At 40.6% G+C, this 27,885-nt stretch overlaps 1 protein-coding gene across 1 annotated transcript in view; it reads right to left on the bottom strand.

The window, feature by feature from the left end:
• ABCA4 (ATP binding cassette subfamily A member 4) overlaps positions 1–27,885 on the bottom strand; it is a 179,447-nt gene that overhangs the window by 22,628 nt on the left and 128,934 nt on the right. Inside the window, exons 24-38 of the mRNA XM_060232234.1 lie at positions 27,537–27,730; positions 26,621–26,711; positions 24,605–24,810; positions 23,472–23,508; positions 21,955–22,205; positions 19,964–20,088; positions 18,810–18,908; positions 16,870–17,059; positions 13,884–13,978; positions 5,870–5,902; positions 4,260–4,365; positions 3,841–3,915; positions 2,206–2,375; positions 1,578–1,755; positions 444–559 (exon numbers count right to left, since the gene is read on the bottom strand). Of these exons, the coding sequence (XP_060088217.1) occupies positions 444–559; positions 1,578–1,755; positions 2,206–2,375; positions 3,841–3,915; positions 4,260–4,365; positions 5,870–5,902; positions 13,884–13,978; positions 16,870–17,059; positions 18,810–18,908; positions 19,964–20,088; positions 21,955–22,205; positions 23,472–23,508; positions 24,605–24,810; positions 26,621–26,711; positions 27,537–27,730 (1,966 nt within the window). The remainder of the gene's footprint in view (positions 1–443; positions 560–1,577; positions 1,756–2,205; positions 2,376–3,840; positions 3,916–4,259; positions 4,366–5,869; positions 5,903–13,883; positions 13,979–16,869; positions 17,060–18,809; positions 18,909–19,963; positions 20,089–21,954; positions 22,206–23,471; positions 23,509–24,604; positions 24,811–26,620; positions 26,712–27,536; positions 27,731–27,885) is intronic.

Raw genomic sequence — 27,885 nt, 5'->3', positions numbered from 1 at the left:
AAGAAGCGAATCAATACACAAAGCTTTGCTACACATAACAGCATAAGCATGTTAATGAGTGAACAACTATTGGTGAGTGAACAACTATTGCTCTGCTACAGCCAAGTTATCTTCTCCACAAAATTTGTCTGAGCTAGGTGGCAAGAGATCCAAACAACAGGAGGGCACAATCATTGATGCAATAGTGCCACAGTTGTCTGCAATTAAGTGTGACTGGTATCAGTACAGAATCCTCCAGGCCACACCGTTTGCTTGACACAACACAGTTATTTTTGGTAACACTGCCATTTTTATACTGCTCTGAGGCATTCCTGTATTGCAGTTCTGTGTTATTCCCCTGAATGTGTCTTTTTCTGAACCTCCACACAACACATCACTTCAGTGTAAATCATAGCCTATACAGTGGTCTTAGTAAAAATTAATGAGACATCTAGATTACTTACCCGTATAGAAGTAGCAAAACTATAAGTGCAGGGAGGTTGCTTGGCGATGTGTAAGCTTTCTTTTCAAAACCAATGAATATTGCTACTACTAGAGCAGCACTCACAGTATAATTCATCTAGCACAGAAGAGAAAAAGAAAGCCCAAAGAAAAATAAGTTTGAATCCATTTTGGAACCATTTTTTCCCGAGTATTTTTCAGGACATGGCATGACCCATCAACCCTCACAGAGGAACTAGAAAGTTACCTACAAGGTCAGGGCTGGTTTCAGGATATGGGAGGCCCTAGGCAGAGGTCACCTTTGTTCACCATAAAGAGGAAATGCTGGGGATAGTGGGTGTTCAAAAGGCACATGCAGTGGGGATTGTAATGAGACAGGGAATGACATAAAATTGAGTGAAAAAGCTCACTGGAACCAAGGGCATGTTTCTCCCTTCTAATAAAATGAATAAATGGTGTAGAGAAGGAAAGAGCAAAATAACAATTAATCTTTTATGAAACACTAGCTTTGGGAGAAAGAAGAGAATCCAGTTAAGGTATTTATTTATGTATTGAAATTACTGCTATCCTTCTCCTAAATATCTTGCCTTATGTTATGACAACACCCAAATAAAATAACACATTTGAAACTAGCCTCTCTTAAAATTAAAAAGCAACCTACAAGATAACCCTTAGCAAAAAAAGAGAAATAGTCCCATTAGCATGTTTTGTCTATAATGGAATATATGACGTTTTGAAAAATGTAGATTCTTAGGAGGCACAAACAAACTTAGGTAAGTAATGGAGGGAAAATGGCATTATATAATAGGTGAAGCAGTTGAGTACATGTTCAGTTCCTGACCCCTCCAATTAAAGACCTGGGAGCTGGAGAGCCACTGCTCATTGGAGAGATGGATTAGATAGAACAAGACAGCTTTGTATGTTCAGCTGGGTAAAGTATAAGAAGGAGGCTATATTGCTTCAAGATAAATTGCAGGTTACAGGGATCAGGACTAGTTCCAATTAATGAAAAAGAGATGGGAATTTGTTGGTACAAATCATTCTGGTGAGGCTTTATGATGACAGTTTACTGAATTTGTTGAATTCATTCCAACAACACACAATATTTTCCTGTATCACATTTTCAGCCTACTCACTATATCCCAAAGGAAATTGGTGGACCAGTAGACAACAGGGCTCACACCATTGACAAACTGGAGATGCTTGGCTTTCGTCACTCGTTCTTGGATCAGGTATATAACAAAACTTGCTGGGATGAAGGACATGGCAAAAATCACACAGATGGAAACAACAGCATCTACTGAGGTGGTCAGCCTGCAACAGGAAAAGCAAAAGGCAAAGTGACAGTCCATAAGCAAGGAAGGACAGTGGCATAAATCTCCCAACTGAGATAATTTCTGAGTTTGGAACCTGGTGAGGAAAAAAATTAGAAACTGACAAGGATGGGGGTCATTTCTAGGGAAGAAAAGTTTGGCACTCCCTCTTTTCCTACCATTTCTCACCTAAAAGCATCCCCTCCAGCCACTGTCTCAGACGGAAAACTGATATTTACTTTGTAATATTAGTTCTACCCCTTAGCCACATAAAATTTCAGATATATTGCTTGACAATCAAATTACTAAGGGAAAGACACAAACCTATCACTCAAAACACAAGGCCTTTACTCAAGGTGAGCAAAAGTGAATAGAATACATGAGGCTACAACACAAACAATACACCTTAATTATACCCAGAAAATAAGAAAGGCAAACTTGTGTTGTTTACACAGTGACTTCAGAGAGCTGCTCCTTTGTGAGATTCAGGGGATGGTTGATGGCAGTTATCCCAAATTCCTCAGGGTCCTTGCTTTTATGGAGATTGGCTCGTAGAACTGCATTGTTAGCAATGTTGAGAAAACTGACCATGGCATGCCAACCTTTGTTGTTGAACCATACCTGAAAGAGCAAAAACCACATTAGCAACCTGATGTTGGCTATGGCACACACAATGTCTGCTTATTTCAGTTGTTTATTTCTTATATGACTATATAAGTGGGAATGTATTTAGAGGTATGTGCTTTACTGCAGTACCTTCACATGTTATAAAATATCTGAAATGGAAAAGGGGCAGAATACTATTCTTGACGCAAAAAAAACTATCCCAGACAAGCCAGGAAAACCATGATGAGTCTGTCCAGTTTGTAGAAAGGCAAAATTGTTTTCAGTACAATGGACAGATAATACCAAGGCTCATAAGATGAAAAAACCAGCAGATATTCTAATAGAGTTTTCATATTTCATCTCCTAACATTGTCATTTCAATGACATATACCAGGGGTGTCAAACATGCAACCCAGGAGCCGAATCAGGCCCCCGGAGGGCTCCTATCTGGCCCCCAAGCAACTGGCTTGTAACGTACTGAGACGAGAGACGTTGGTCGGGCAACATGCTTTAATGGGTGCACGTTACAACAGAAGAAGAGAACTGGGAACACGCGGGCCGGGTCCCGCTTATATACAACCCCCGGTACAGCCTCCTGTATGGGCCAGCCCAATCCTGGCCTGTTGAACTTCCCACCACAGCTGGTGATTGGCGGGGGTTTCGCGCCCTGTGAAGAGGCGCCTGGGGCAACCCAGTCGCCTCTTCGCAAGGGCGCGTGTGGCTTGGTACTGTGTTGTTGCGTTATTACGTTGTATCGTAATGGCGATACACTACATGGCTGTCATCTTCTTCCTTCTCCCTATCTCTTGCTTCCTTTTATAAGGCTTGCTCAATCGCACAGGAGCTACAGAACAAAACCTCTATTTTTTCCCATTGGGCTGAGGTTCCTCTCTCGAGGATGAAGTGGGGAAGGCAGAGCTTCTTTTTCCAGGCTCTCTCAATCACACAGCAGAGCTACTGAGCCAAACCTCTCTCCCTTCTATTGGTTGGGGCTCCTTCCTCCCTCCCTCCATCCTCTGGGGAAGGAAGGAAAAATCCACAGCTTCTTTTGCTCAGTTCCCTGGATCCCATGGGAGAAATTCAAAGAAAGCACATTTAAGACCGAGTGCTAACATTTTAAGTCTTTTTAAAAGATAAAAATAAATATATATATATTTAATTGTGTTTGTCCGTGTCCTTTATAAAGTTTATAGCTCTGCCACCTACTCTTAAATAGGTACACACATGGCCTGGCCTGACATGGCCCAGCCCAACAAGATCTCATTTATGTCAGATTCAGCCCTCATAACAAATGAGTTCAACACCCCTGATTATACCATTCTTGTTCATATATCCCAAGCTTCCTAGTAAAAGTTTTTTTAAAAAATTGAAGACAGTACAATATAGTAAGTGAGGTGTGCATCTTTTCTCCTTCTGCTATTGTTTTTTTTATCAACCAAATTCTCCAGACTACTTGGCTTCCAAAATACAAGAAGAATACCTTAATATTGTCTTCAGTTTCCATGTGTTTTAGAAAATCTGACATTTCTTCAGCAACAGCTAATGATGCCTCCCCCTAAATAACACAAAGGAAAGACTAAAATGCCATGTGAACATAAGTAAGTCAGTATTTTTTGGTATAAAGAAACAGTTTAAAGTTCCCCCCCTCAAAACAAAATTGAACGCTGAACACAAGAACATAAGAGGTGCTCAGCTGAATCACACCAGTGGTCCATCTAGTCCAGCATCCTATTTCAAACATGACCCATCAGTTCATAGTGGGCCAATATACAGAGCACAGAGGCAAGGTCTGATGCTGCCTCCTAACACTGGTAACTGAGAGGTTCACTGGAAACAGAGGTTTCCATCATGGCCAGTAGTCAACAATGGGTCTGTCTTCCATGAACAATCCTTGCTTACCGCTGTTATGTTCATCATTTGACCAAGATCTCTGAGAAAACGAACCATTTGCTCTCCAGTGATTTCAAGGACTGGGAGTTGGCCTCCAATGGAAATTCCTCCATATCTAAACACAAGACCACATCATCATCCATCATCATGGGGCACTACATTGCTCTTTTAAGAAATTATGAACATATTAAACATTCACTCAAGAATAAATGTGCCTTTCTTAAAGAAAAGAAGCAGAAGTCTGTCACAAATATATTTAATTTATTTATTTTGAACGAAGCAATTTTTTGTTTCAGAGATCTCAAGATTAATTTCTGCATAACAGATTCTGTACAGAACAGTAATCAAGGGGGAAAACAACTTGGTGATAATGTATTACAGAACAGTATGATTCATGTAAGCAGGGCTTTTTTGGTAGAAAAAGCCCAGCAGGAACTCATTTGCATATTAGACCACAACTCCTGACATCACTAGAAGTGATAACACCCATTCAGTAAGTGATTTTCTGCATAATGACATAGAACAGTCCAATGCCATCAGCTGTATTTCATGGTTGTGTGTTCTCACACAGCCCAATGAGAGACCTTGCCCCCCCCCCAGCTGGAGAGAGAGCCAGGGCTTTTTTGTAGCAGGAATCCTTTGCATATTAGGCCACTCCCCCAAATATAGTCAATCCTCCAAGAGCTTACAGTAGGCCCTGTAATAAAACCCCAGTAAGCTCTTGGAGGATTGGCTACATCAGGGATGTGTGGCCTAACATGCAAACGAGTTCCTGCTACAAAAAAAGCCCTGGAAAGAAACATGTGCAGCAGGCCCAGCTTCTCTTGGGAGGGGGTGCTCGTGAGTAGCTCCATGTCTCTTGGTCTCTTTGCAAGCCCACTGGAGGCTGGAGGTGGCAGAGAGGATGGAAAACACAGTTTGGGAGTGTGTGGCTGGCTAGTGCCTTCCCTCTGCTGGAGACCTTTTTCTGAGCAGGAGCTCTGGCCAAGCCAGCTGGAACTATGTTGCTGTGTATTCCTGCTCAAAAAAAGCCCTGCATATAAGGATGTGGCTATAAGAATTCACTGTTGCAGGTTTTTCAGTTTCTGCAGTAAGAAAATATAATGACAATTTCATTTTTTAAAAAAATATTTCAACAGTGAATAAGGAACTTTGTGAAAAATGATCCAGTATTATCAGAAACACTGGGAAAAAATACTGTATTTTCACTAAAATTTTACAAAAGTGTTCTTCACATAAATTATGAATTAATGTAATTGCCTTTGATCATGCTAATATTTTACTCAAAGGCACTTTTAAAGAAGAGGTTAGGAATGCTAATGATAAGAGTTTTGGAATGTTTGTGGTTTTATTTTGGTTAACTGGAAGAGTTTTTTTAACTATTATTGTAAGCTGCTTTGAACCACAAGGAAAGGCTGGGTAGAAATGTTTAAACAAGTAAGTACGTAAATATGCTGCAGGAGCTGCCTGTATCATGCCACCTATAACCTTAGGCAGAACACTAACTGACCAGCCATATCATGCTATCAGTCACTCATTCCTTCCTCATTTGAGACCAAGTCTTTACACTCCAAAATTCAACAGAAGATCTACAGCATGCTAGAACAAGGTCCTCCTACCTTTGCTCATTAACCCAGTATTTGCTCTTCAAGCTGCAGCAGAAAAAAAGAAAACATTAACATTACAATATTCTTTAGCGTTCCAAACCAACTCTAGTTCATTCAAACACAACAGTCTATGTCAAAGGGAACTGCCTGAATCAACTACATCTGGGGAATATTGTGTTCATTTGTTTTTGCTGACCAAGATTTCAGTACAAGAATTATAAAACCTCTTCAGATGACAAGTGGATGCAAGGGGGAAATGGGGTGGAGGGCTGGGTTTAAGTCTGCTCTCAATATCTATGTGCTTATGGTGACTTTTTTGGTACACGGCCTATGCATGTACACTAGAATGTGAGTAGGCTTTCTGCATGATCCAGTATCCTGCAGAGTATGCAGGGAGAACTTAATGAGCATACATTTACAGTGAATGAACTCTGTACAGAAGATCAAATGAACACGTGAAGATCAGAAGCCGGGATAGCAGGTGTCATTCCCCACTCACCTCTGCAACACATTCAGTGATCTGAGAGGATGATTATCTGCTTATGATGCAGAATCATAACATAAAAATGATGCAACATACAATGTTCGAGGGTTGAACAATAAAATTAAATAAAATTGATGCAAAAAGTTCAATGTGCATTCAAATCATAAGATTACTAAAATATGACAGGCTTTTAAAAATCTGGTGCAATGAACTTGTAGTGGTTCTTTCACAACTTTAAGATGTATATGCTCCTCTTTCCAAATATAATACTGCAAAATAAATGTGTGCATCTTTTGAGTTTAATGTAGCAGCGGGAAACAGAAAATGTTGCATAGCATTTGATGCTGATGTCTTTCTAAGTAGTGATGATAACAAAAAACAAAAACAAAAAAACACCCAGGAAATTTAACAAATGTATATCATATCATGAAGGTTTCAAGCTTTGATCACTATTTCAGCACGTTGTGCTACCCATTTGGATCCTGCTAACCCAGCGATCCCTCTTATTAACTCTATGAACACTTTTGGAATTTTGAGAATGAGAAATGGGCATTAGCACAAAATTATTTGCCCCGTCCCATCCAGCTATCGCACGCTGGGCAAGCCAAGCATCCTTCTATGATGGAGGCAGCTGTTTTTGAATGGATGCTCCTTGCAGATGTAAGGTGATGCCTCCCTGATTCTTCTGAAGCACCTCTTGCTTGAGTGAAGAAAGGGAAGCAAGGACTGGCTCTTGGCTTTGGGAAGGAAGCAAATGGGCAGCATGAAACCCACTGAGTGTACCTCAAGCACAGTGTTAGCCTGTGTGAAACAGCAGTATTCATCTTTATTTTTTTTTAAGTTTAAGATTTTTATTGACAACAAATAAAAAGAAAATAACACACATAATACACATAACATAAAAAGAAAAGAGAATATATACACACACACACACACACTATTGTACCTATATACATCATCATCTAATGGAGCGAATGAACTCAAACTAATACAAATAATATTATTCTATCCATTCAAAGCCCAGTTGTTTAGCCCATACATACATGGGATTCCAAGTTTTCTTACACTCTTCAACATTTCCTTCTTTCAACCTATAGGTTAGCATATCCATTTCTGCTGCATCAAGCAATTTAAACATAAATTCCTTTTTGTTCGGTATTTGAGACATTTTCCAGTATTTAGCATATAAAATCCTTGCTACAGTAACAATATGGAGCAATAGCTTTTTCGTTGTTTTAGGTAAGGAGATTTTACATATATTTAATAAGTATAATTCTGGTACATGAGGGATTCTCATTTTTAAAATCTTTTGGCACCAGAGAGATATTTGCACCCAATATTTTTTGGCTAAATCGCATTTCCACCACATATGGAATAGCGAGCCTTTCACTTTACCACATTTCCAACACTTATCGGAAGTGTTCGGGAAGGCTCTAGAAAGCTTTTCCGGAGTAAAATACCATCGGTGAGCCATTTTATATAAATTTTCTTTAAAAAGGGAGAACTTTGTCAATTTCAGATTTTCCTTCCATATTTTCTCCCATTCATCTAATTCAATAGTATAGCCAAAATCTTGCATCCATTTAACCCAATTTTCTTTTACACTTTCATCTTGAATTTTCAAATCTAACAACCAATTATAAATTCTAGAAATAAGTTTTCGATCTGATTCCAATATAATACGGTCAAATTCATTCAGTTTTTTGGAGAAGCCTATCCCCTTATCCATCTTATACCTTGACTTAATTTGCATTTTAAGCCACCAATCCATTTTAGAATTTTCATCAATATTCAAATCATGCTTAGCATCTAGTAAACATTCGTAGGTATAGTTATCTCCCCAGCTAAAGAGATTTGGTTGAACCGACGCTTCAACAGGGGAAAGCCATTTGGGAGTATATCTATACACTTGTTTTTTCACCTCAGACCATGTCTTAAACAATGATTTCCTTATTTCATGTCTAAGAAAAATACTTCCTTTTGTTGGATCCTCATACCATATATATGAGCGCCACCCTTTTACCAAATCGGCTCCTTCCAATGTTAAAAGTCTTTTATTTCTTAATAGCAACCAATCCTTAACCCAGGTCAAGACACATACTTTGTGGTAGGTCTGCCAATCTGGTAAGGCAACCGCCCCCTCCTTTTCTTTACTATCTTGTAAAACTTTCAACTTGATCCTGGGTTTTTTATTTTGCCAAATAAATCTTGTCACTATTTTATTTAGTTGTTTAAAAAAAGTTTTAGGTAGGATAATCGGTATCATTTGGAACAGAAATAGTACTCTTGGGAGCACGTTCATTTTAACTGATGCAATTCTCCCCAATAAGGAGATTTGCAACTCACACCACCGTTCTAAATCTGCTTTAATCACTTTTAGTATTTTTTCATAATTATCTCTTACAAGAGTTTTCAATTCTGTCGTTAAGTTTATACCTAGATATTTTACTTTTTTTCATAACGAAATCCTGATTTAACTTCCAATCCAGATATTTGTTCTTTTGTCATATTTTTTGATAAAAATTTAGTTTTTTGGTAATTAACCTTAAATCCCGCCACTTCTCCATACTGCTTTAAGCTCTTCATCAGTCTTTCAATTGAATAGCTAGGATCTTCCAGAGTAACTAATATGTCATCAGCAAAGGCTTGTGTTTTATAAACTTCTCTCATGATCTTAACACCCATAATCTCTGAATCTTCTCTGATCATTTGTAATAATGGCTCCAATGCTAACACAAAGAGGGTAGGAGACAACGGGCATCCTTGCCTAGTACCTTGCCCAATTATTATTGAGTCTGTCAGGGATCCATTGACGTTAATTCTCGCTTTTTGACTTGTATAAATTGATTTGACCAATTTCACAAAATTTTCTCCACAACCAATCGATGTCAGAGTTTTTAGAATGAAGCTCCAATTAACATTGTCGAAAGCTTTTTCCGCATCTAGTGTAATTGCAGCAAACTGTTTATCCGGATGTTCCTTGTAGTATTCTAAAATATTCATAACCACTCTTAAATTTTGCCTCATTACTCTTCCAGGTATGAAACCCGACTGGTCGTCATGTATAATATCTGAAATGATTTTTTTTAGTCTATTCGCCAATATAGTTGCAAAAATTTTATAATCTGCGTTTAACAACAAGATCGGTCTATAGTTCTTAATGTCAACTGGGTCAGTTCCCTCTTTATGTAGTAGTGAGATTAACGCCTCTTTCCATGACTCAGGCATCTTAGTTGTTCCATTTATCCCTTCCAATACTCTTTTATACGGCAATAAAAGGATTTCTTCAAAACACTTGTAGAATTCAATTGGTAGGCCGTCTAGACCAGGAGCTTTGTTATTTTTCTGGCTTTTTATTGCCTCAATAATTTCTTGTATTGTTATTGGGTCCTCCAAAGTTTTCCATTGCTGATTTGTAACCTGTTTCATTTTAGCTTGTTCAATATATTCATTCTGCTGGGATTCTATTGTTTGCTGTTCTTGATATAACTTCTGGTAAAACTTTTAACCACTTCTTCTAATTGGGTTCCCTTCATGACTTCTGTTTGATTCTCATCTTTTAGGGACCTAATAATTTTTCTCTCTCTTTTTTTTTTCTCAACTTAAAGGCTAGCCACCTGCTAATTTTATTTGCGTTTTCAAAATAGTTTTGTTTGGCCCACATTAATTTCTTCTCTAGTTCTTCTGATAGTAGTAAATTTATTTGGTGTTGCAAAGCTTGAATCTTCATTTTTATCTGTTCTGTATTATCCACCTTTTGTAAGTTTTCTTGTTTACTTAAATTTTCCAATAATTCATTATATTTTCGGGTTTTTTGCTTCTTTCTCCGTGCCGAATAACAAATTGCTAAACCTCTGAAGAAGGCTTTAAAGGTATCCCATATTGTTTGGATAGAAGTATCTTCTTCCCAATTGCATTCAAAAAACATTTTAATTTTTTCTTTAGATTCCTTCACAAATTCTTTATCCTTTAATATTTGGAGATTTAAGGTCCAACGAGATCTGGTTGTTAATTTTTTCAAAGTTATTTGAACTGGACTATGGTCAGCATAAGTCTTTGGGAGTATATCCGCTTGATCTACTAATATTGCCACCGATGTCGACATCCAACACATGTCTAGTCTTGACCATGAATCATGTACATGAGAGTGATAAGTATAGTCCAATGTCTGAGGATTTTTCATCCTCCAAATATCAATCAGATTCAATTCATCTGCCATCTTGAAAAAGGTTTTTGGTAATGAGCCACATAACTTTTTCTTTTTTCCAGTTTTTTTAATCTTTAGAGACATCATGTACTGTATTGAAGTCTCCCAAAATACAATAATTTATAGCCTCAAATTCATTTAGCTCCTTATGTAGCTCAGCAAAAAATTTGTCTTGGTTGTTATTGGGAGCAAAGATATTTCCTACAACCATATTTTTGCCCTCCACTTCGATTTCCACCAAAACAATTCTTCCTGTATCTTCACTGTAAAGCAGCTTTGATTTTATCCATTCTCTAACATATATAGCTACCCCTCTTTTTCTCTTTAGGTCAGAAGATTGATAGAGACAGCCCAATTTCTTATTTTGCAGATACTTTTGATCTTCTTTCTCAATATGTGTTTCTTGTATACATATTATATCTGATTGGGTCTTCTTAAATTGGAGAAAGGTCTTTTTCCTTTTGTGTGGTTCATTTAACCCATTGATGTTCACCAATGTGATCTTCAGTCCTATTTTATTCATTGTTCAATTTGTGAATTACTATCTAATATCACTCTTTTCTCTTTCAACACCTGCGATCTTGTCTTTATTTTCCCATTATTCTTCCTCTTAATGTTCTTGTTACGGGTTTTACTTGAATCTTCTCCTCCTTCTTGCTCTTCTTCCACCTCAGACTCTTGAGTATCTATGTCAACATACCCCCTCCAAAATTCCTGCACTTTCTCTAAAGATGTTAGATTAAACCTTTTACTTTGATACATAAAAAAGACTCCTTCCGGGACCAGCCATCTAAATGAAATAGATTGGTCAGTTAACCAAGATGTCAATTTCCTGTAGCCCTCTCTTCTTTGCCTTACACTCCAAGGTATATCTTTCAAAACCTTGACTTCGTTTCCTTTCCACATTAAATCATTTTCCCTTGTCACTCTCAAAATTTTCTCACATGTGGAGACTCTCATAAATCTCACATGTACTTCTCTCGGAAGATTATGCTTTTTCGTGCATGTTGTTGCTACCCTCTTTATCCAATCAATTTCTTGAACTATAGCCTTCATTATCTGTTCTTCTCCCAAAGTCAAAATTTCCTCAATTTTTTTATATATATCTTCACCTTTTTCTTCTAAAATATTTTGAAATCTCAGTTTGTACATAGCTTTGTCCATTTCAATTTTGGCTACTCTATCCTCCAAATCTGATGTAGTACTTTTAACTTCTCTCATGCAAGTAGCCATTGTTTTCCCCTGTTCATCCAGTACTTCAACTTTTGCTGACAGTTTTTGCCAATACTTGCCTCTGAAATTCATCCATCCTTTCATTTGTTTTCTTTATTTCTTCCTTCAACTCTGCCTGGATCCCTTCAAGGGCTTCTTGATTCTGTTTAAAACCTGCTAGCATTATACTCTGGAGCTTCTCAACCGCATCCTGATTTAGTGCTGAGGTAGCAGACTTCCCCAAACCTGGGGGTGGGGTGGGGTAGCCTGAGCGAACTTTTTAGCTTTGGAATCCATTTTATAGTCCAACTAAAGAATCTTATCTTCTCTTTTCCCCTTAAATTTCCCTCCTATCCTTACCTCCCTTTCTCAATGACAAAATATATTTTCAACAGTGCATATACTAATAATTGGCACCTTCATATGTCATAGTTGTCACCTTTCTTACCACTCTATTATTTCATTTCTTATTTTTGTTGAACTTTACTAAGCCTCTCAGAATTAATTAACTAATTGGAGTCCAATAATAAACCTAAGATTTCAATATTAATTAATTAGTTAATTCATTACAATAGTTACAACAGTTAAATCAAGAAATTAATAATTAAGTTCATTAATTCATTATTTAAATAAGTACTTCACCCGCCGTTAAGATCTCAGTCCAAATGTCCCAGCATTCCTATCTTCTCTTCCTTCTTCTTTCCAGCAGGCTCTACTTCTTCAGCAGCACCCAACTTAAACCTTCGCCATTTTCATTCAGAGACAGTTCAATTTTACAGTACGGAAGACAGTGATGAAAAAAAAATAAAAGAAAAAGAACTTCCAAAACAAAACGAATCTACAACTCTCACCACCCGTTCTTCAAGGGGAAGGCAGCCGCGACGGAAAACTGCCGCTAAGAACCACCTCCTCCTCCTTTATCCCTCGATGCCATCCTCCGTCTCGCCACCTCACGCTCTGCCACACTCCGCCATCTTCAAAACTTGTCCCCTCACTTTCGCCTCCAGTTCTCTCTCCCTCTCCGTTCTCCTCCGCTACCCTCAACTTTCGTGTCTTCACTCTCATCTCTTCACTTCACCAACCTCTTCCCCCTCCTTCTTTCCAATTCGACTCTAAATACCTCTCAGTCACTCAGCCATTCTCAGTTCCTTCTTTTTAACTTTCCTTTTCTTTCTTTCGATCACACTTTCCCCTCTACTGCTCCAACTCTTATACTTTCTTGCCTCAATCTCAGTCTCTTCAGTCCTCTCAAACTACTCCGCTCCCCCTCTCTTTCCACCTCTCAAAAAAGAAAAAAAATACTCCCAGTCGTCTTGTCCCGCCAGAAAGGGAAGGGGGATCTTCTCCTCGCTCACCTCGTCTCCTTCCAATACAGCCGGCGCTGTCCGTGCCATTCTCAGCTGCTCCGTCAAGACACAGACTTCACTGTCCTCAAACAAGGTATTTTCTTTTTTCAATCCAATCCAGTACTTTAAATTTTCATCCAGCCCTTGTATTTCAGTCTATTTGGGCTATTTAAATTTACAAATCACTATAGTCCAAGACGCTCCTTTCTCCAGCAGCCCTGTTAGTGCTAGGAAGCATATACAAGCCTCGGCCCAGGGAAAGCAGGGGTTGATCGGAGAAGCCTCCGCCGCTCTTTTCAATCTTCTGCAAGCTCCCTTCGGCTACGGGGGTGTCCCCAGACACCTCCTTTGAGTGATGCCCCCTAAGAGGGCCACCCCTAAGGCTTGCAATTCAGGGTATCTTCCAAGAGCACTTGGATAGGCACTCTGCCTTACCGCGCCATCTTGCCGGAAGACTCTGCAGTATTCATCTTTAGAGGTCAGCTAGTATCCTGAACATCTGGATTACTGATGCTGATTCCAAGTGCCAGTTCCCTGCAAAATACATGCCAATTTTGTGCCAATAGTAGGTCCAATACATGGAAGAGACCATAAGGAAGACCAAAGAACTTTATAATATTTTTACTACAGCCAATTAGTAGTGGTTTCCTTCACTGTGCTAAAGAGCAGAGAACTAAGCAGTACATTTCATATTCAGAACAGGTAATATCAACATTCAGACTGTGAACTGACACAGATTTGAATGACTTTTCATTTAACAAACTAGAAGATCCAAACCTGCTTCTTATGAGAGTGGGATAGGTTTTCATCAGAAAATCGGAAATGTTTCGGTCTGTGAGATCCTGAAGAATGTCTGTGGTACGCTGAACCCTCTGAAAGTCAAAAAAACATACAGTTTAAAAATTTTTTCAGTCATTCCCTTTCATTATCAGAATCTGGTCATTCAGAGGGGCATAGGCAGAAAAAAGGCTGCATGAGTTTTAAAAAATAACTTTTTGCAATTCTGGTTTAAGTGAGAAATTGCTACCTCACTGAGAAGAGAGAATTGCCCCCCTGTCTCGACTTAAAGAGTTTCAGTAGAAACTGCTGGCCTTTTCCTGTGGCCTGAGTTTACATCCAATAAAACAACAGAGATTTACAACTTTAAGCTGGGTCAGTTTCACTGGATGCTGTCAACCAATTTTTAAGCTTTGATGAGCCTCGCCCTGAAGATGAATGCAAGTGACATGCAAAACCCAAGCAAAAGTATCTCCTGGCTGGGAGCCACGCTTATAAACTCTTTTGTAATTTCAGAACATAGTCATGTACACAGGAACCCTTCAGCAGCTAGCAAATGAAAAATGTTCATGTAGTATGTGAATCCGACCACTGAGTGGCACCATTAATCTCCCGTAAGAGAAAGGTGAGGTGGCCAGCAGACATATCTATCAGGCACCAAGAGGGGAGTTTTCTGGCATCTCCTTGGTTTTTTTTTTTACTGAACTAGATAATGAAATCATAATCATCATGATCCCATCGTAAGAGCAAATTAATGTTATAGAATCATTCAATATTAATTATGGTTGCCAACTGCCTGGAGATAAATGTCCAGTCCATTTAATAGAGGCTCAATGGAATCCATGTCCAGAAAAGCTTCTGCTGCTCATTTTCACACACTGTCCTTATTAAAGGGCCAGGACATTTTTCTCCAGACCTGTTGGCAACCCTAATATCAAGAGTTCTATCAAGCTAACAACATGCTCCAAAGACTCTCCAGTGAATCCATACAAGTTGGGAGTGAATCTGAACTCAGAACTTCACGGTCCAAGTTGCATTTCTTTGGCACATGGGATCAAATTTTAAAAGTCCATTCCTTTACCTTGCTGTACAAAGTAGGACTGAATATTAGGATCATTTTATTCCAATTTTATTCTGTTTTCTTTCAAGAAATTCAGTAACATTCTTGTAAGTTTTGCTACAACCTTTAGGAGTGCTTACGAGAATGTTACTGAATTTCTTGAAAGAAAACAGATGACTGGGGAAGGTAATGGCAAACCACCCTGCAAAAAAGTCTGCCATGAAAACGTCACATGCGACGTCACCCCAGAGGCGGAAATGACTGGTGCTTGCACAGGGGACTACCTTTAGCTTTTAAAACTGGGAGCCATCTTTTGGTAGCTACTAAAATGCACCAAAACTATATGGTTCTGCTTTTGCCCTTGTTTCCATCGACCTACTTAAGTCTCCTGGCCTGGAATGCCTCTGCTCAGGGGTCATTTTGTAGAAAAATAGGTGGTGGAGCTCATTCAGGGATTGTTATGCAGCTAGACCTACTATTCAATGGACAAGGTGGGAAGGAGGAAATGGAACTCTCAGAAAGGTTCAGGAGCTATGCTCCTGTGAGCTCCCGCTGAATCCGAGGCCTGCCTCTGCTTCATTGCAAGGGTTCAGACAGTGCAGTTCTTTGCTTTGTACAATGATGATATTGGAGAATCATTCATTCCTTGACTAAGAAGCTGTCATAGTGATGCTCAACAGACTATTGTTCAGAATTAATAGACACTTTATTTATGATGTATCCCTCCCTATATCAGAAGCCTGGCTTTTCCACATGTGCATGTATGTTATGCTGTATACTGCAGAATTTTAGCTTCTTGAAACCCCTGCTTTTATTTTCATGAAGAAACAGCTAGAAGAAATCTGCATATGACCAGGAGAAGCACCTCCAAGAGAAATTCAGGAGTCAAGAGTATTAGTCCGGCCTGCCTTCTGCATTTCTCTCCCCATTCATTCCTCTTATCTGTCCCTTACAAACACTGTCTTCATCAAAATATTACAAAATCTACATCAACTAACAATTTAAATTTGAACATTCAGCAAAGCACGGAAATATGTGTAAGACTACTGCAAATGCAAAAGTGGGGTGTAGAACTGGCACAGAGTATGACTGTCCTTTCTGTATGGATACAACTAGGGCTTTTTTGAGCCAGAATGCACCAGAACACTGTTCTGGCTGGCCTGGGCAGCATTCTGGCTGCCTTACCCAGTGTTCTGGCTCAATCCAGGCATCTTCCCAGCTGGCTGGTGGGGCTCAGGGGGCCAAGCCATGCTTGTGTGGCTGCCTCTTGATGTCCGGATGGCTGGTGGGAGTCAGGGGGGCCAAGCTGCACTTGCACGGCAGCCTCCCAATGTCTGGATGGCTGGCAGGAGTCAGGAAGCTGAGCTACACTTGTGCAGTGGCCTCGACATTCCGCTGGCTGGCGGGGCTCAGGGGGCTGAGCTGCGCTGCGCAGGGGGCTTACTGTGAGTGTAAAGAGTCAGCAGTTTTAAAGGTGAATTGCTCCCATCCCCTTTCTTCCCCCCCTTTCTTTCTGTTTCTTTTCTTCTTTCTTTCTTCCCCCCTTTCTTTCACCCCTCCCTCCCTCCTTCCTTCCTTCCTTCCTTCCTTGGTGGGTGTTGTTTTCTGAAGGACTGCTAGTGGGGTATGTGGGTGTATTTAAATGTCTGGTGGGAGCAGCTGCAGCTTCTGCATGCAGAGAGGGAGGGAGGGGGGGCAGGTGGGGGGCAGGAGCCAGCTACCACCAGTTCCACTTGCACTTGATTATCCCAGCTGGTGTGGCCTTATATGCTAATGGGTTCCTGCTGGGCTTTTTCTACAAAAAAAGCCCTGGATACAACAGCATGATTAATTATTACCCAGTCTTTCTATGGCGTGTAAATTAATTAGATAGCAAGCACAGGGTTTCAAATCAGTGAACAATGGCATCCAAGCACTGCATATTACCTGCGGAGGAGGAAGCCCTCCAGCTCCCAAAGGGCACTCAGGTAGCATAGTGAGTTTCTCTTCTGTGCTGCATTTGCAAGAGGGGGAGGGGTTGTCAGGACTCCATTTGTTGATTTGAAAAAGTCTAGAGACATTAAAAGGAACAGTTGGCATCTCCCAAGCCTCTGATGTAGTCATGCAGGTATAGTTCCTGTACAAGGATACAGAAAAAACAATTTTATTACCAAATAGGTCATGTTGGATCCCCAGATTTTTACTGAACTTACATATTTCACCCTCATTATAGTCAAAAGAAATGGCTCTCAAACAGATCACAAACTCAAACTCAGCTTGATCCATCACTACTCATACTTAGAGGGAGGTAACAAAGATTGTATTTGCACATTTGTATAAATGTTTATACCCATTTAATGATCATGAATCTTTCAGTAAAGATATATTGTATTTTAATGTGTTGACGATGCAAATACTTCTATTAAAGCTCCTTAGTGGCCCTCTTAGAATGAACTGGGATTACATGGGGTAATGGAATCAGTATTAAACCAGTTTGGGCATATCTAGAACATGTTATCAAAAATTCTCAAAGTGCTTTGCCTGTTGCTATACCGGAAATCAGGCTACCTAACTGAAATAAGGAGTGGGGGTGTGGGTTTTTGTAGATAGATAAATCAGTTTTATTGTTTAGGGCTAATGGCCTTTACAAACAATAAAATAATGTACAATAAAATACAGTGAACCTAGGACTTTATTTCCCACTCACCTTACGCCGCTCTCATGTTCCTCTTCTCAGCGGGGCTTCCTTCTGATTTCACACTATCTGCCCCGGGGCTGCACTAGCTTTGGCTTTTTCGCGCCCCAAACAGAAACCTCTAAAACCAGTTTCTGTTTGCGGCAAAAAAGTCGACACTAACTGCAGCCCTGGGGCAGATAGTGGGAAGCCCCACTGAGAAGAGGAATGTGAAAGCGGCTTAAGACAAGTGGGAAATCAGTCTAGATCAAAATACTATAAAAATTACATTTTGGTGCATATTTCAAAAAATGGAAAAGTCTCCCATAATGCCTGTTAGCTACTAGTTAACATCTTAACTTGCTTATACTAACTCTACCTTGGCTCAAACTTTCTTTGCTGCTAGGACAAAAAGGGCAACTTTGTATGAAACTTTCAGCTCCACATCTGCAAGTAAAAATATTACTTTTTCTGTTATGGTGCTAAGGCCTGAATTGGCCAGGATTATGTCTAGAATTTTATTTCTAGGAGTAAAGTGGACAGGCCAACAAATAATGGCACAGGTCTTCTGGGTCAGGGCTTCCACATATGTAGAGTGACTGTTGTTTGGGTGTAATGTCCTTCGTGGGTTTTTGTATGCTGCAGGGTGAAATCAGATTTCCTGGCAGGTAGTATAAACATTGTCCTTTCCCTATATAGTTATGATGGCATGGCTTAATATTTCCTTACCATCATTGTCTTCATATTAGAAACACTGGGGTTGCTATAAAACCTAGATCATGCGTTGTTACGGAAATCCAGAGATGCAGAGTGGTACAATAGGCAGAGTAATAGAAAACCAGTAGGAGACCAGATTCCAGATTCCCATTTTGCCCCTGGCTTGGTACCTGATACTGGGAAAATAATTATTCAAGGTTTTAATCGCTGGGAAGACAATCCAGTCTTGTTTCAAGACCTAACAGTGAAAACATGAAACTGCCTTATACCGAGTCAGATCACTGGTTCATCAAGATCAGTCTTGCCCACCCTGACTTGGCAGTGGCTCTTCAGGGTGTCAGGCAGAGGTCTTTCACATCACCTAATACCTGACCCTTTTTACAGAAGATGATGGGAACTGGACCTGAGAGCTTCTGCATACCAAGCAGATGCTCTGTCACTGATGCTTCTTCCTCCCTCTGTGATGCTACCCCCAAAAGAAAACAAAGTGACTTACCAGAGGGGTTGGCTCCTCAAGCAGCGATTTCCAAATCCTGGTTTTTTAAGGAAGGCATCAGTAAGAGAAGCCATCTGCTCACTTCCAGGCTGCTCATTGCTAATAAGATTGGATGAGATTTAGGCTATAAGAGATGTTGAACTACAGAAGCAGCACAGGTGCAAAACAAAAATGAACTGATTGCAGAGATAGGGTGGAGTCATAGAAGAAGCTAAGCACCCCTCTGCCCATAATAAGGCAAATATCAGGATTGCAATAAGAACCACAGAATGTCATCTTTGCCTTTGACCAAGGTACTGATTTTCAAATGAAGAAAATATCTGTATCATGCAGATACAGACCTGCATTTTTGTGTGCTAATGAGGACATTTTAAAACTGTCAAATACATCTGAACTGTTAGAACTCCTTTTTTAAAACCTTGACAATTCTGTTTATCCAATTGCCTACATATTTTCATGTAGCTCTCCACAAGGACCTGGTTTAATTAAACCATTTCAGCTCTGAAAATGCTGTATGAATGATGGGGCAGCAGCCCACTTGTGGGACTCAGTGTCATAGGATGTAGTAAGCGGAACTTAATGCCATAAGATATAGCAGTGGCTATTAAGTAAAATAAGACAAATAATAGAGGACGCACACACTAATGGATACCAGCCATGATGGCAGTATAACTCTGAACAACAGCTATTGAGGGTAACAAGGAAAGACTTTGTGCCCCTGCTGTGAGCCTTCCAGAATGCCTAGATCATCACAGTGTGGGGAAAAGATGCTGGTATAGATGAAAATTTGGTCTGATACAGCAAGGCTTTTTATGCCGAAGCTAAATAATTTGGCTCAAATAATAATTCTCATACACTAGAGCTAAAGGAGATTCATTGTTTGCTAGTATCAATATTATTAGGTTTCCAGTTTTACTTCTTGAACATTATACTACCTAGGCATAAAGAAAATGCAACATTTAAGTGAGGAATGGAGTGGTGTCAGAGTCTGGAAAAAATTGAAAACTAGCCACAGGCACCAACTGAGATCAGTCACAATTGATTTATATTGGTGTAAAGCAAGAGAAAACTAAAGCCCTCTCAGCAATATCATCACAAAATGACAGCAAGGTGTCAGCAAAGAATGTCTACTATGAATATCAACACATTCTGACCTGAAGAACATGAACTGGTCTCCATAGATCCAGGGGTGGAGAGTTAAACTGGGGTATTCACCAAATGGCGGGACGAGGACCGTTAGGACCAGAGCCAGCAGCACAAAGCTAGCAGGGAGAACAATCTGAAGGCAATGTGGAGAATATCAGGCAACATACAGCATACAGCAGAATCCATATATACATTCAGGGGTGGGCAGTAGGGCTGGAAAATCTACCTTGGTCTTATCAGACATCAAAGGAGACAAACATCAACCTCTAGTGTCAAATCTGCTACAAATGTAAAACCCTTAAAACCTCAGGTTTTGTATTTCAAAGAGGCATCTTTCCTAGGTGGTGAAGACAAAGTTAAAAAGATAGCGTCTCCTAATGGCCAGAAGCCACAGATAATCTGTGTGGAATTTCTAGTGCCCAAGGAGTAGAACTTAATGTACCATTTTGCTCCTCATTCCCCACCCATAATAAACTCTCAGAAATAGGATTTCCTCTTCACTATCATAATGTGCTGCTTTCTTAATTGCAGGGGACTTGACAATAAGGTGTACCATATACCAATCAATGGGGTGGTTATATATTATGGTCTGAAATAGATGTGACATCTACCACGTGACCACAAAGGAGATTGGTAATCACACTTTCTCTGTAGGTTCCCTGTAACAATTACATTCTTAAGCCCTGAAGGGACCCAGTTCAAATCAGGACTGCTACGCGCCAGGAGGAGAGGCTTTAGTCATTCCCCCACCCCAGGGGTGGGGAACCTCCATCCCGAGGGCCGTATACGGCCCTCGAGGTCACTTGGTGCAGCCCTCAGGGATTGCTGAGCTGAACTGAGCCATGTGGCAGCCTCCCTGGGGCCTGGCTGGTCAGCGAGGATCGTGGGGCCGTGCTGTGCAGCAGCAGCCGTGCTGTGCAGCAGCCTCCGCAGGGCCAGGTAGGGATCACAGAGCCCGGATGTACTGTGTGGCAGTCTCCTTGGGGCCTGGCTGGTTGGCCAGAATTGTTGCAAGGCCTGGAAAAGTTACTGTCACAGTTCAGTTTGCACTTGATTATTCCAAATGGTGTGGCCTAATATGCTAATGAGCATGTGACCTAATATACTAATATTAGGGGATGTGGTCTAATATGCTACTGAGTTCCTGCTGGGCTTTTTCTACAAAGAAGCCCTGGACCTAGGCATTTGCCTAGGGCGGCAGGTCGTGTGTGTGTGTGTGTTTGCCAGATTAGCCTCTCCCCACATTACTTCAAATAGAAAAACAATTATTTGCATTAATTTTGCTAGCCTGAATCATTCTCCCTCAGCGGAGCACTGTTTTTTAAGTTGATAATTTTTTATGGCCCGCGGATGATGTTATAAATATCCATATGGCCCTTGGCAGAAAAAAAGTTCCCCACCCCTGCCCTACCCCATACTGTTTTCTTGACCTAAAATGATCCCAGAGGATGGTTATTTGCTCCACTGGGGGCTGCATATGCACATCTAAGCCCTATGACAGTTACATGATAGATGGCAAGTCCAGTTTAGGCCCAAGATCTTATAGTTTAACCTTAGATTAGGGTAGGTAACCCCCTAGCACATGTGATGAACATTACTGCTTGGCACGCAGGGCCAGTTCTCCAACCAAGGGGACTGAGGTGAGTTCCTGAGATGCTGGCAGTGCCCATGGTGGGTCTGATCTTGCTACCAGTGCATCTGACCAAGTCCAGCCCTCATTTCTTCCCTTTCCATTTGTTTGTCAGCACAACCAGAATAATCACAGGATTTTTGAATTCAGGAAAAAAGGCTTCCTACCCTGACTATAGGGAAACACAACTTGATTTCTGGGAAGTGGTTCATCAGATGATTCAGGCATAGAACAGGGACAGCTGGATCTTCGACACAGAGAGGTATTTTTCCAGAAAGACTGCTCTTCATTGCACCTCTAATCTCTTATAAGCTTATGAACTCCTGCATTTGTATATGAACTTCATGAAAAAAGAAAATAAGTACATACCTGAGCAAAGAAGTCTTTAAGGCTACGGGTGCTATGGTGAAATCGTTTGATGAGAAGTGCTTTAATATGCAGAAGGGTAAGATGGTAACCTTTAATTTGCCTGGACCCTTTGCCTTCACTCCTATTTTCTTTTGGAGTGACAGGGGTTTGAGAAGTACCATTGGTTGCCGGAGGAGCTTGGTGAACTTCCTCTTCTTGTCCAGTATTTGCTTTTCCACATGTGGAATCATTCCTATGTGTGGTTCCTAGGTCTGGGAATCAGAATGACCATGCCAATTAGTTCTTTTCAGGACTGACTGAATGCTACTTCCCTTGCTTGAAATTGACCACTGTTGCCTGGCCATAGTCTATGTCAAGCCTGGCACCAAGGCTGGCTCAGGTCATTCAGCTACCCCAAGGGGGCCACCTCCTGTGCTACCCCCAGCAAGGTGCAAAACAGCAACAGAAGCAGATGGAGTGGGTATGTTAGCGGCCAGAAACAAAGGCTTTGCATGTTAAAAAGACTTCATCTCTAACTGGCTCTCGCCTGCTCTTTGTGTCCTCCCTGATTCTAATCAGACTCATCAGCTTTGGAAAGCTTCAACCAGGTAATTTCTAATATTACCTGGTAATATTACCTCATAATATTGTTATCAATATTGCCTGGTAATATTTCTGAACCATTGCATTCACATCTACATAAAACATGCTCATAGATGTCTTTGGAAATCAACTCCACATTACTCACCAGCTAAGAAGATAGTGGTCCATCTGGCTCAGCATCATTTTTCACACAGTGGTTAAACAGTTGCCCAGGAGGGCCAATGAACAGGGCAAAGAGGCCTGATGTTGCCTCCTGGGCCTGGCCTTGGCATTCAGAGATTTGCTGGAAGTTCCTTTTAATCATTATGACTAGTAGTTATTATGACTAGTCATTATGACTATCCTCCATGAATCTGTCTAATTCACTTTTAATAAGAACGGCATGATCCAGTCAAATGAAGCACTGTTCTTATTGAAATCTATCTCTAAAAGAAGCATGTTCAGCAGGCATGCACAATGCAATCCCAAGTCAATTACTCCAGTCTACATCTATTGATTTCAGTGGGCTTAGACTGAAGTAACTCCGCACAGGAGTGCATGATAGTTATATGAATTTTCATCAGCGCAGCTATTATGGAGAACTATCCAATGAAGACACATCACAGTCAAACTATAAGTTATAACAAATCTGTAACTATTTCTGAAAATGGCAATTGTATGCATAGCCCCTGTCCTTTCCAGGAACTTCTAAAACTTGCCCAGGTCCTGATGTCACAACATCCCTTGATTCTTTACTCCCACCCCAATGGCAGCCAATGACATGGAGCACAGACAAAGAGAAACACAGAACGTTATTATGTCAGAATATCGGAAAATCCTATAAGTTGTTATAAAGGGGAAGAGGGAATCTAGAATGTCTGACCATTACATTCAGATGCAGATATTTAGAATAATATTTAGTTTGGTCATTAGGCATTGTATCATGGAGCATTTACCTGCATTTTGTGTTTCAGCTGTAACCTTCAAGAAAACCTGCAAGAGAGATGTATTAGAATATTGATGGGGCACTTAGAAGACCTTCAATATATCATTTTCCCCTGCCCAAGTATAATACTAACCAAGAGTATTGCCCATTTATTGGTTACCAATTAACACAAATCAAATTAGCTAGAGGGCGGGGACAGAAAGAAAGGAGAACAAATGAAGGGGAAGAAATTGTGCTGTTAGGTCTCTTACTCTTTAACCCACAAGTAGTACCTGGCATCTCTTATATACATCAATGTATCTAATTCTGAACATAGTAAAAATACAGGTCAATAAATCTACAAAGGAGGGTATGTTCAGATAGTGGAGATTTTTCTGCAGATCTGAGATAATCTCCCAGATTTGCAGAAAAATATGAAGACTGTTTTAGAAGACAGGCAAGGGGGATTTAAAATCTGTAAAAAGTAAAGAAAACTGAAAACTAATGATGTTCCATTATGAGATCTCAGCCGCCATCTTGGGGATTGCCTACCAACTCAGATGTAGTGTGACGACAGCTGGGAGAAGAAAGCAATGGGCTTTGAACCCTGGCAATTTGCTTGGGATGGCTGGGAACTTGGGGCAGCCAGCAGTTCCCTCATAGCCCAAACACTGCCACAGTGCTCAGCTGCCCGCATTAACCACAGGGCAGAGGAGAGACTTCCAAGAGGCAGATGGTAAATGATGGCAGTGTTTAGTGGGTGGGATGCTGAGGCAGTGCTGCTGCTTTTTCTTTGTTTCCCACCCCTGCAAAGAACAGAATGTGAGCAGGCATGGCAGTCCTGTCTCTGTCCTTCCTTTTCTATGTGCTGCCCCATCTTCTGCCAGGGAAAGAAGATGGCAAATGGGAATAAGCATGGGAGGGCAGCAACAGCAGTTTCCTTTCCCCCCATCAGTTCCTCATTGGTTCCTGCTTGGAGATATTTATTAATGAACAGCAAAACCTATTGCCCTTTCAGTTCTCCATAAATCCCAAATGACTAGAACTGCAGTCTCTTTATGAATTCAAATACAGGCTTGATGAGCATTACACCATTTTGGGTATAAATATTCACCCAGAATTATGATGGAAAGGACTGGGGTGGGGTGTCTAAAGGTTAATGACCTCTTCAAGTGGCGTGTCTGAAATGCCAAAACTGCTGAGTCCAACATCAGTTAGGGTTTCTTCCAATTCTCTGAAAAGACTGGCGTAGGCTCTTTGATTAAAATCCTTACTGGGCAGAAGGTAAACAACTTCTTGGCCAATGCTTTCAATTAGCTTGGCTTCTGCAACATGATGATGGATCAATTCATTCAGTTCATTCAGATCACCTATGAAGCAACAAAGCATGATCTGAGAGTGCATACCAATCGTATTGACTAGGGCTGATATACATAAGGCAAAGGCATGGAATGGCTTCCCTAGTTCTAGAAACAATGGTGCAGTTCAGCCCTACACATTCAATGCACTAGGATTTACATTGCACAGGACTGTAAACTCTGTATTATTGTGGGGTCAATCTGCTGTAACTAAGGGCTATATCAAATGCTGGGCATTGTGTGCGCAGAATTCCCTAAGCTTTTAAAAATCAAATATCAGTCATATTGGGGCATGCAAGTATGATAACCCATATGTTAGCTCTCAGTGATTTCCAGAGGCCCTTTCAGGTTGGGAAAACGGGGCAAGGAGGGAAAAATCTTAATGCCCATCCTTTCCTTGCACCGTGGTCCTGATCAGAATCAGCCCTTTGAACACCTCATCGGCAATCAAAAATTTACTCTAGTTTCCCCAGAGAGGCAGCTCACATATTATGCCAGGACAAATCTGGATTCACTCACTCTATAGCAGTGCTTGCACACTTCATCAGGCAATGAAATGGGGTACAGTGAGTGGAGTTACATATAGTTTGTAGGCAATGATTAAGCATGCAAAATATTACCATGTCAGAATCTATGCCAGAATCTGATGAAGTATGCATGCACACCAAAGCTTACATTCTGAATAAAACTCTGTTGGTCTTAAAAGTGCTACTGGACTCCAGCTTTGTTCTATTGCTTCAGACCAACACGGCTGCCCACATGGATCTATCTACTGTTGAATTAAATGTTCTTGAAATAGCATGGGCTTCAGCGATGGGAAGGCGCATAAGATTCAAATAATTAAACAGTGGGGGAGAAATAAAAGACAGAGATATAATTTTAGCCCTTACCTGAAAGTCACTACCCCCTGCACACACTATTTTTTGTGCTTTGTAGTTCTAGGAGTGTTCACACACACTGTTACTTTCTTCATGCCATAATTATCAAAGCCTGAGTGTGTGAAACAGCCTATCAATGTGATCAGTCCCCAAAGGCAGTAAGATGAAGCAGAACTATTATATTCAGAGAGCCAGCATGGTGTAGTGGTTAAGATTGGTGGACTCTAATTTGGAGAACCACCAGGTTTGATTCCCTACTCCTCCACGTGAAGATTGCTGGGTGACCCTGAGCCATTCACTGAAGTCTTTCAGCCACACCAACTTCACAAGGTGCCTATTGTGGAGAAGGGAAGGGAGTGTGATGGTAAACTGCTTTGAGACTCCCCAAGAGAGAGAAAAGGGTGGTATAAAAACCTACTGTTCATCTTCTCTCTTATATATGGATAGCAACAACTGGATTCTACTGTTGCATTCTGAAAAGGTTATAAAATCTTCACTGCTACCCAAATATCTGAAAAGCTTGCTTGCAAAGTAATAATTTGACCCAGCTGATGGTCTCTCACAGACAAGGAAGCCTGAGATGTCACATAGTAAATAAGAACACAGGAAGAGCCCACTGGGTATCCAGCATGATATATCTGAACATGCCAGTCAGAGGCCTCAGAGAAGGGCACAATTACGCCTGGTGACTGACCTCTGCACCAAGTATTCAGAGGCATACTGTCTCCAAATATGGAGATTTGATTGAGCTAACCTGGCTAGCAGCCACTGATAGACATATTCTTTATGAAACTAACAGTGCCATTCTAAGCAGAGTTACACCCTTCTAAGCCCATTGACTTCTATGGACTTAGAAGCGTGCAGCTCTGCTTAGGATGGCACTGAAAGTAACCTGATCACATTTCATAACACTGTACAAGCAGTGGCGCAATCTTCGTTCTCACCATCCAATTCCTGTTCTAGAGTTTCGCCTTTGCTTGCTGGTACACAATTGGAGCAGAAACAAGAACATTTGGATCCCAGGCTGCATGGGGTCTAAGAGCAGATAAGAAACAGAAAAGGTGCAGTGAAGTAATACTATCACGTTTAATGCGCACATAATACATTTTAAGTACAGGACCCTTATCAGAAGTGAATATTGCATCAGCCTTTAAAAAAATGAACAGCACTTCAACCTATAGTTGGAAAGTTTTTTAGCTGTTCTTAGGATTGGTTTCTAAAGGATTTCTGAGAATTTACAGCGGTGGTATTTTTGGGGGGGATAGTTTTATGTGTATATTTGCAATTTGAATTAATGACTGCATATTCCATGTCATTGTAAGCCACCTTATGTAAAATGGTGGAAATGTAGCTTTAGAATGAATAACATTTGAATAATAATGGGTGTGTTAGTATGATTTATGCATGTCTGGTGTTGTGAGCAGTACCTCATTTGCATACATTCTATTCTAGGGGGGCTGCATGCAATTTTCAGGGGGGAGGGGAGATTCTGAAGGAGGATGAATGGACTTTTGAACAAACAAAAGCTGTTGTTGCCGGACAGTTGAACCCAGGGCTTTTTTTGAACAGAAATGCACAGGAATGCAGTTCCAGTTAGCTTGGTGTCAGGGCGTGTGGCCTAAAATACAAATAAGTTCCTGTGTGAAACAATGGTGATGTCAGGGATGTGGCCTAATATGCAAATGAGTTCCTGCTGGGCTTTTTTTTTAAACCAAAAAAGCCCTGGTTGAACCTTACTTGTTCAAAATTCCAACAGGTCCCTATCCTCTTGAATAAAATCTAGCTTAATGGGAAGTCCCTCACAATAGCTGGTGTTTGTAATTCTGCTTGGACATTCTGCACACAGGGCCAACCACTTACTGCATATTTCCCTCCACAGTCATGCATGTTTCTCATCTTGCGGACCAAAGTGAGATAAAAGCCTGACCCAAAGGAATTCTTTAGGAAAACAGGCGATCCTGAGCAGTGCAGCTTCCCTTGGGAAATGATAGCAACCCGGTCTCCAAGGATGTCTGCCTCATCCATGTGGTGGGTAGACAAGATGATGGTCCTACCTAAAAAGGAAGGCATAGATTCTCTAACACCACACTGATGACATAAGGATTAGCGCAATATTTTCTGAAATGGGGACCTCAAGATGTTTACTGGACAGCTTCACTTAAACAAACTTGGGTCCTGAAAGATTCAGTAACTTGTGATCTTGCACTGT

The sequence above is a fragment of the Heteronotia binoei genome, chromosome 2 (assembly GCF_032191835.1).
Source record: "Heteronotia binoei isolate CCM8104 ecotype False Entrance Well chromosome 2, APGP_CSIRO_Hbin_v1, whole genome shotgun sequence".
NCBI lineage: Eukaryota > Metazoa > Chordata > Lepidosauria > Squamata > Gekkonidae > Heteronotia > Heteronotia binoei.
The sequence above is the reverse complement of the archived record's forward strand: the minus strand, read 5'-3'. Positions and strand labels throughout refer to the sequence as shown.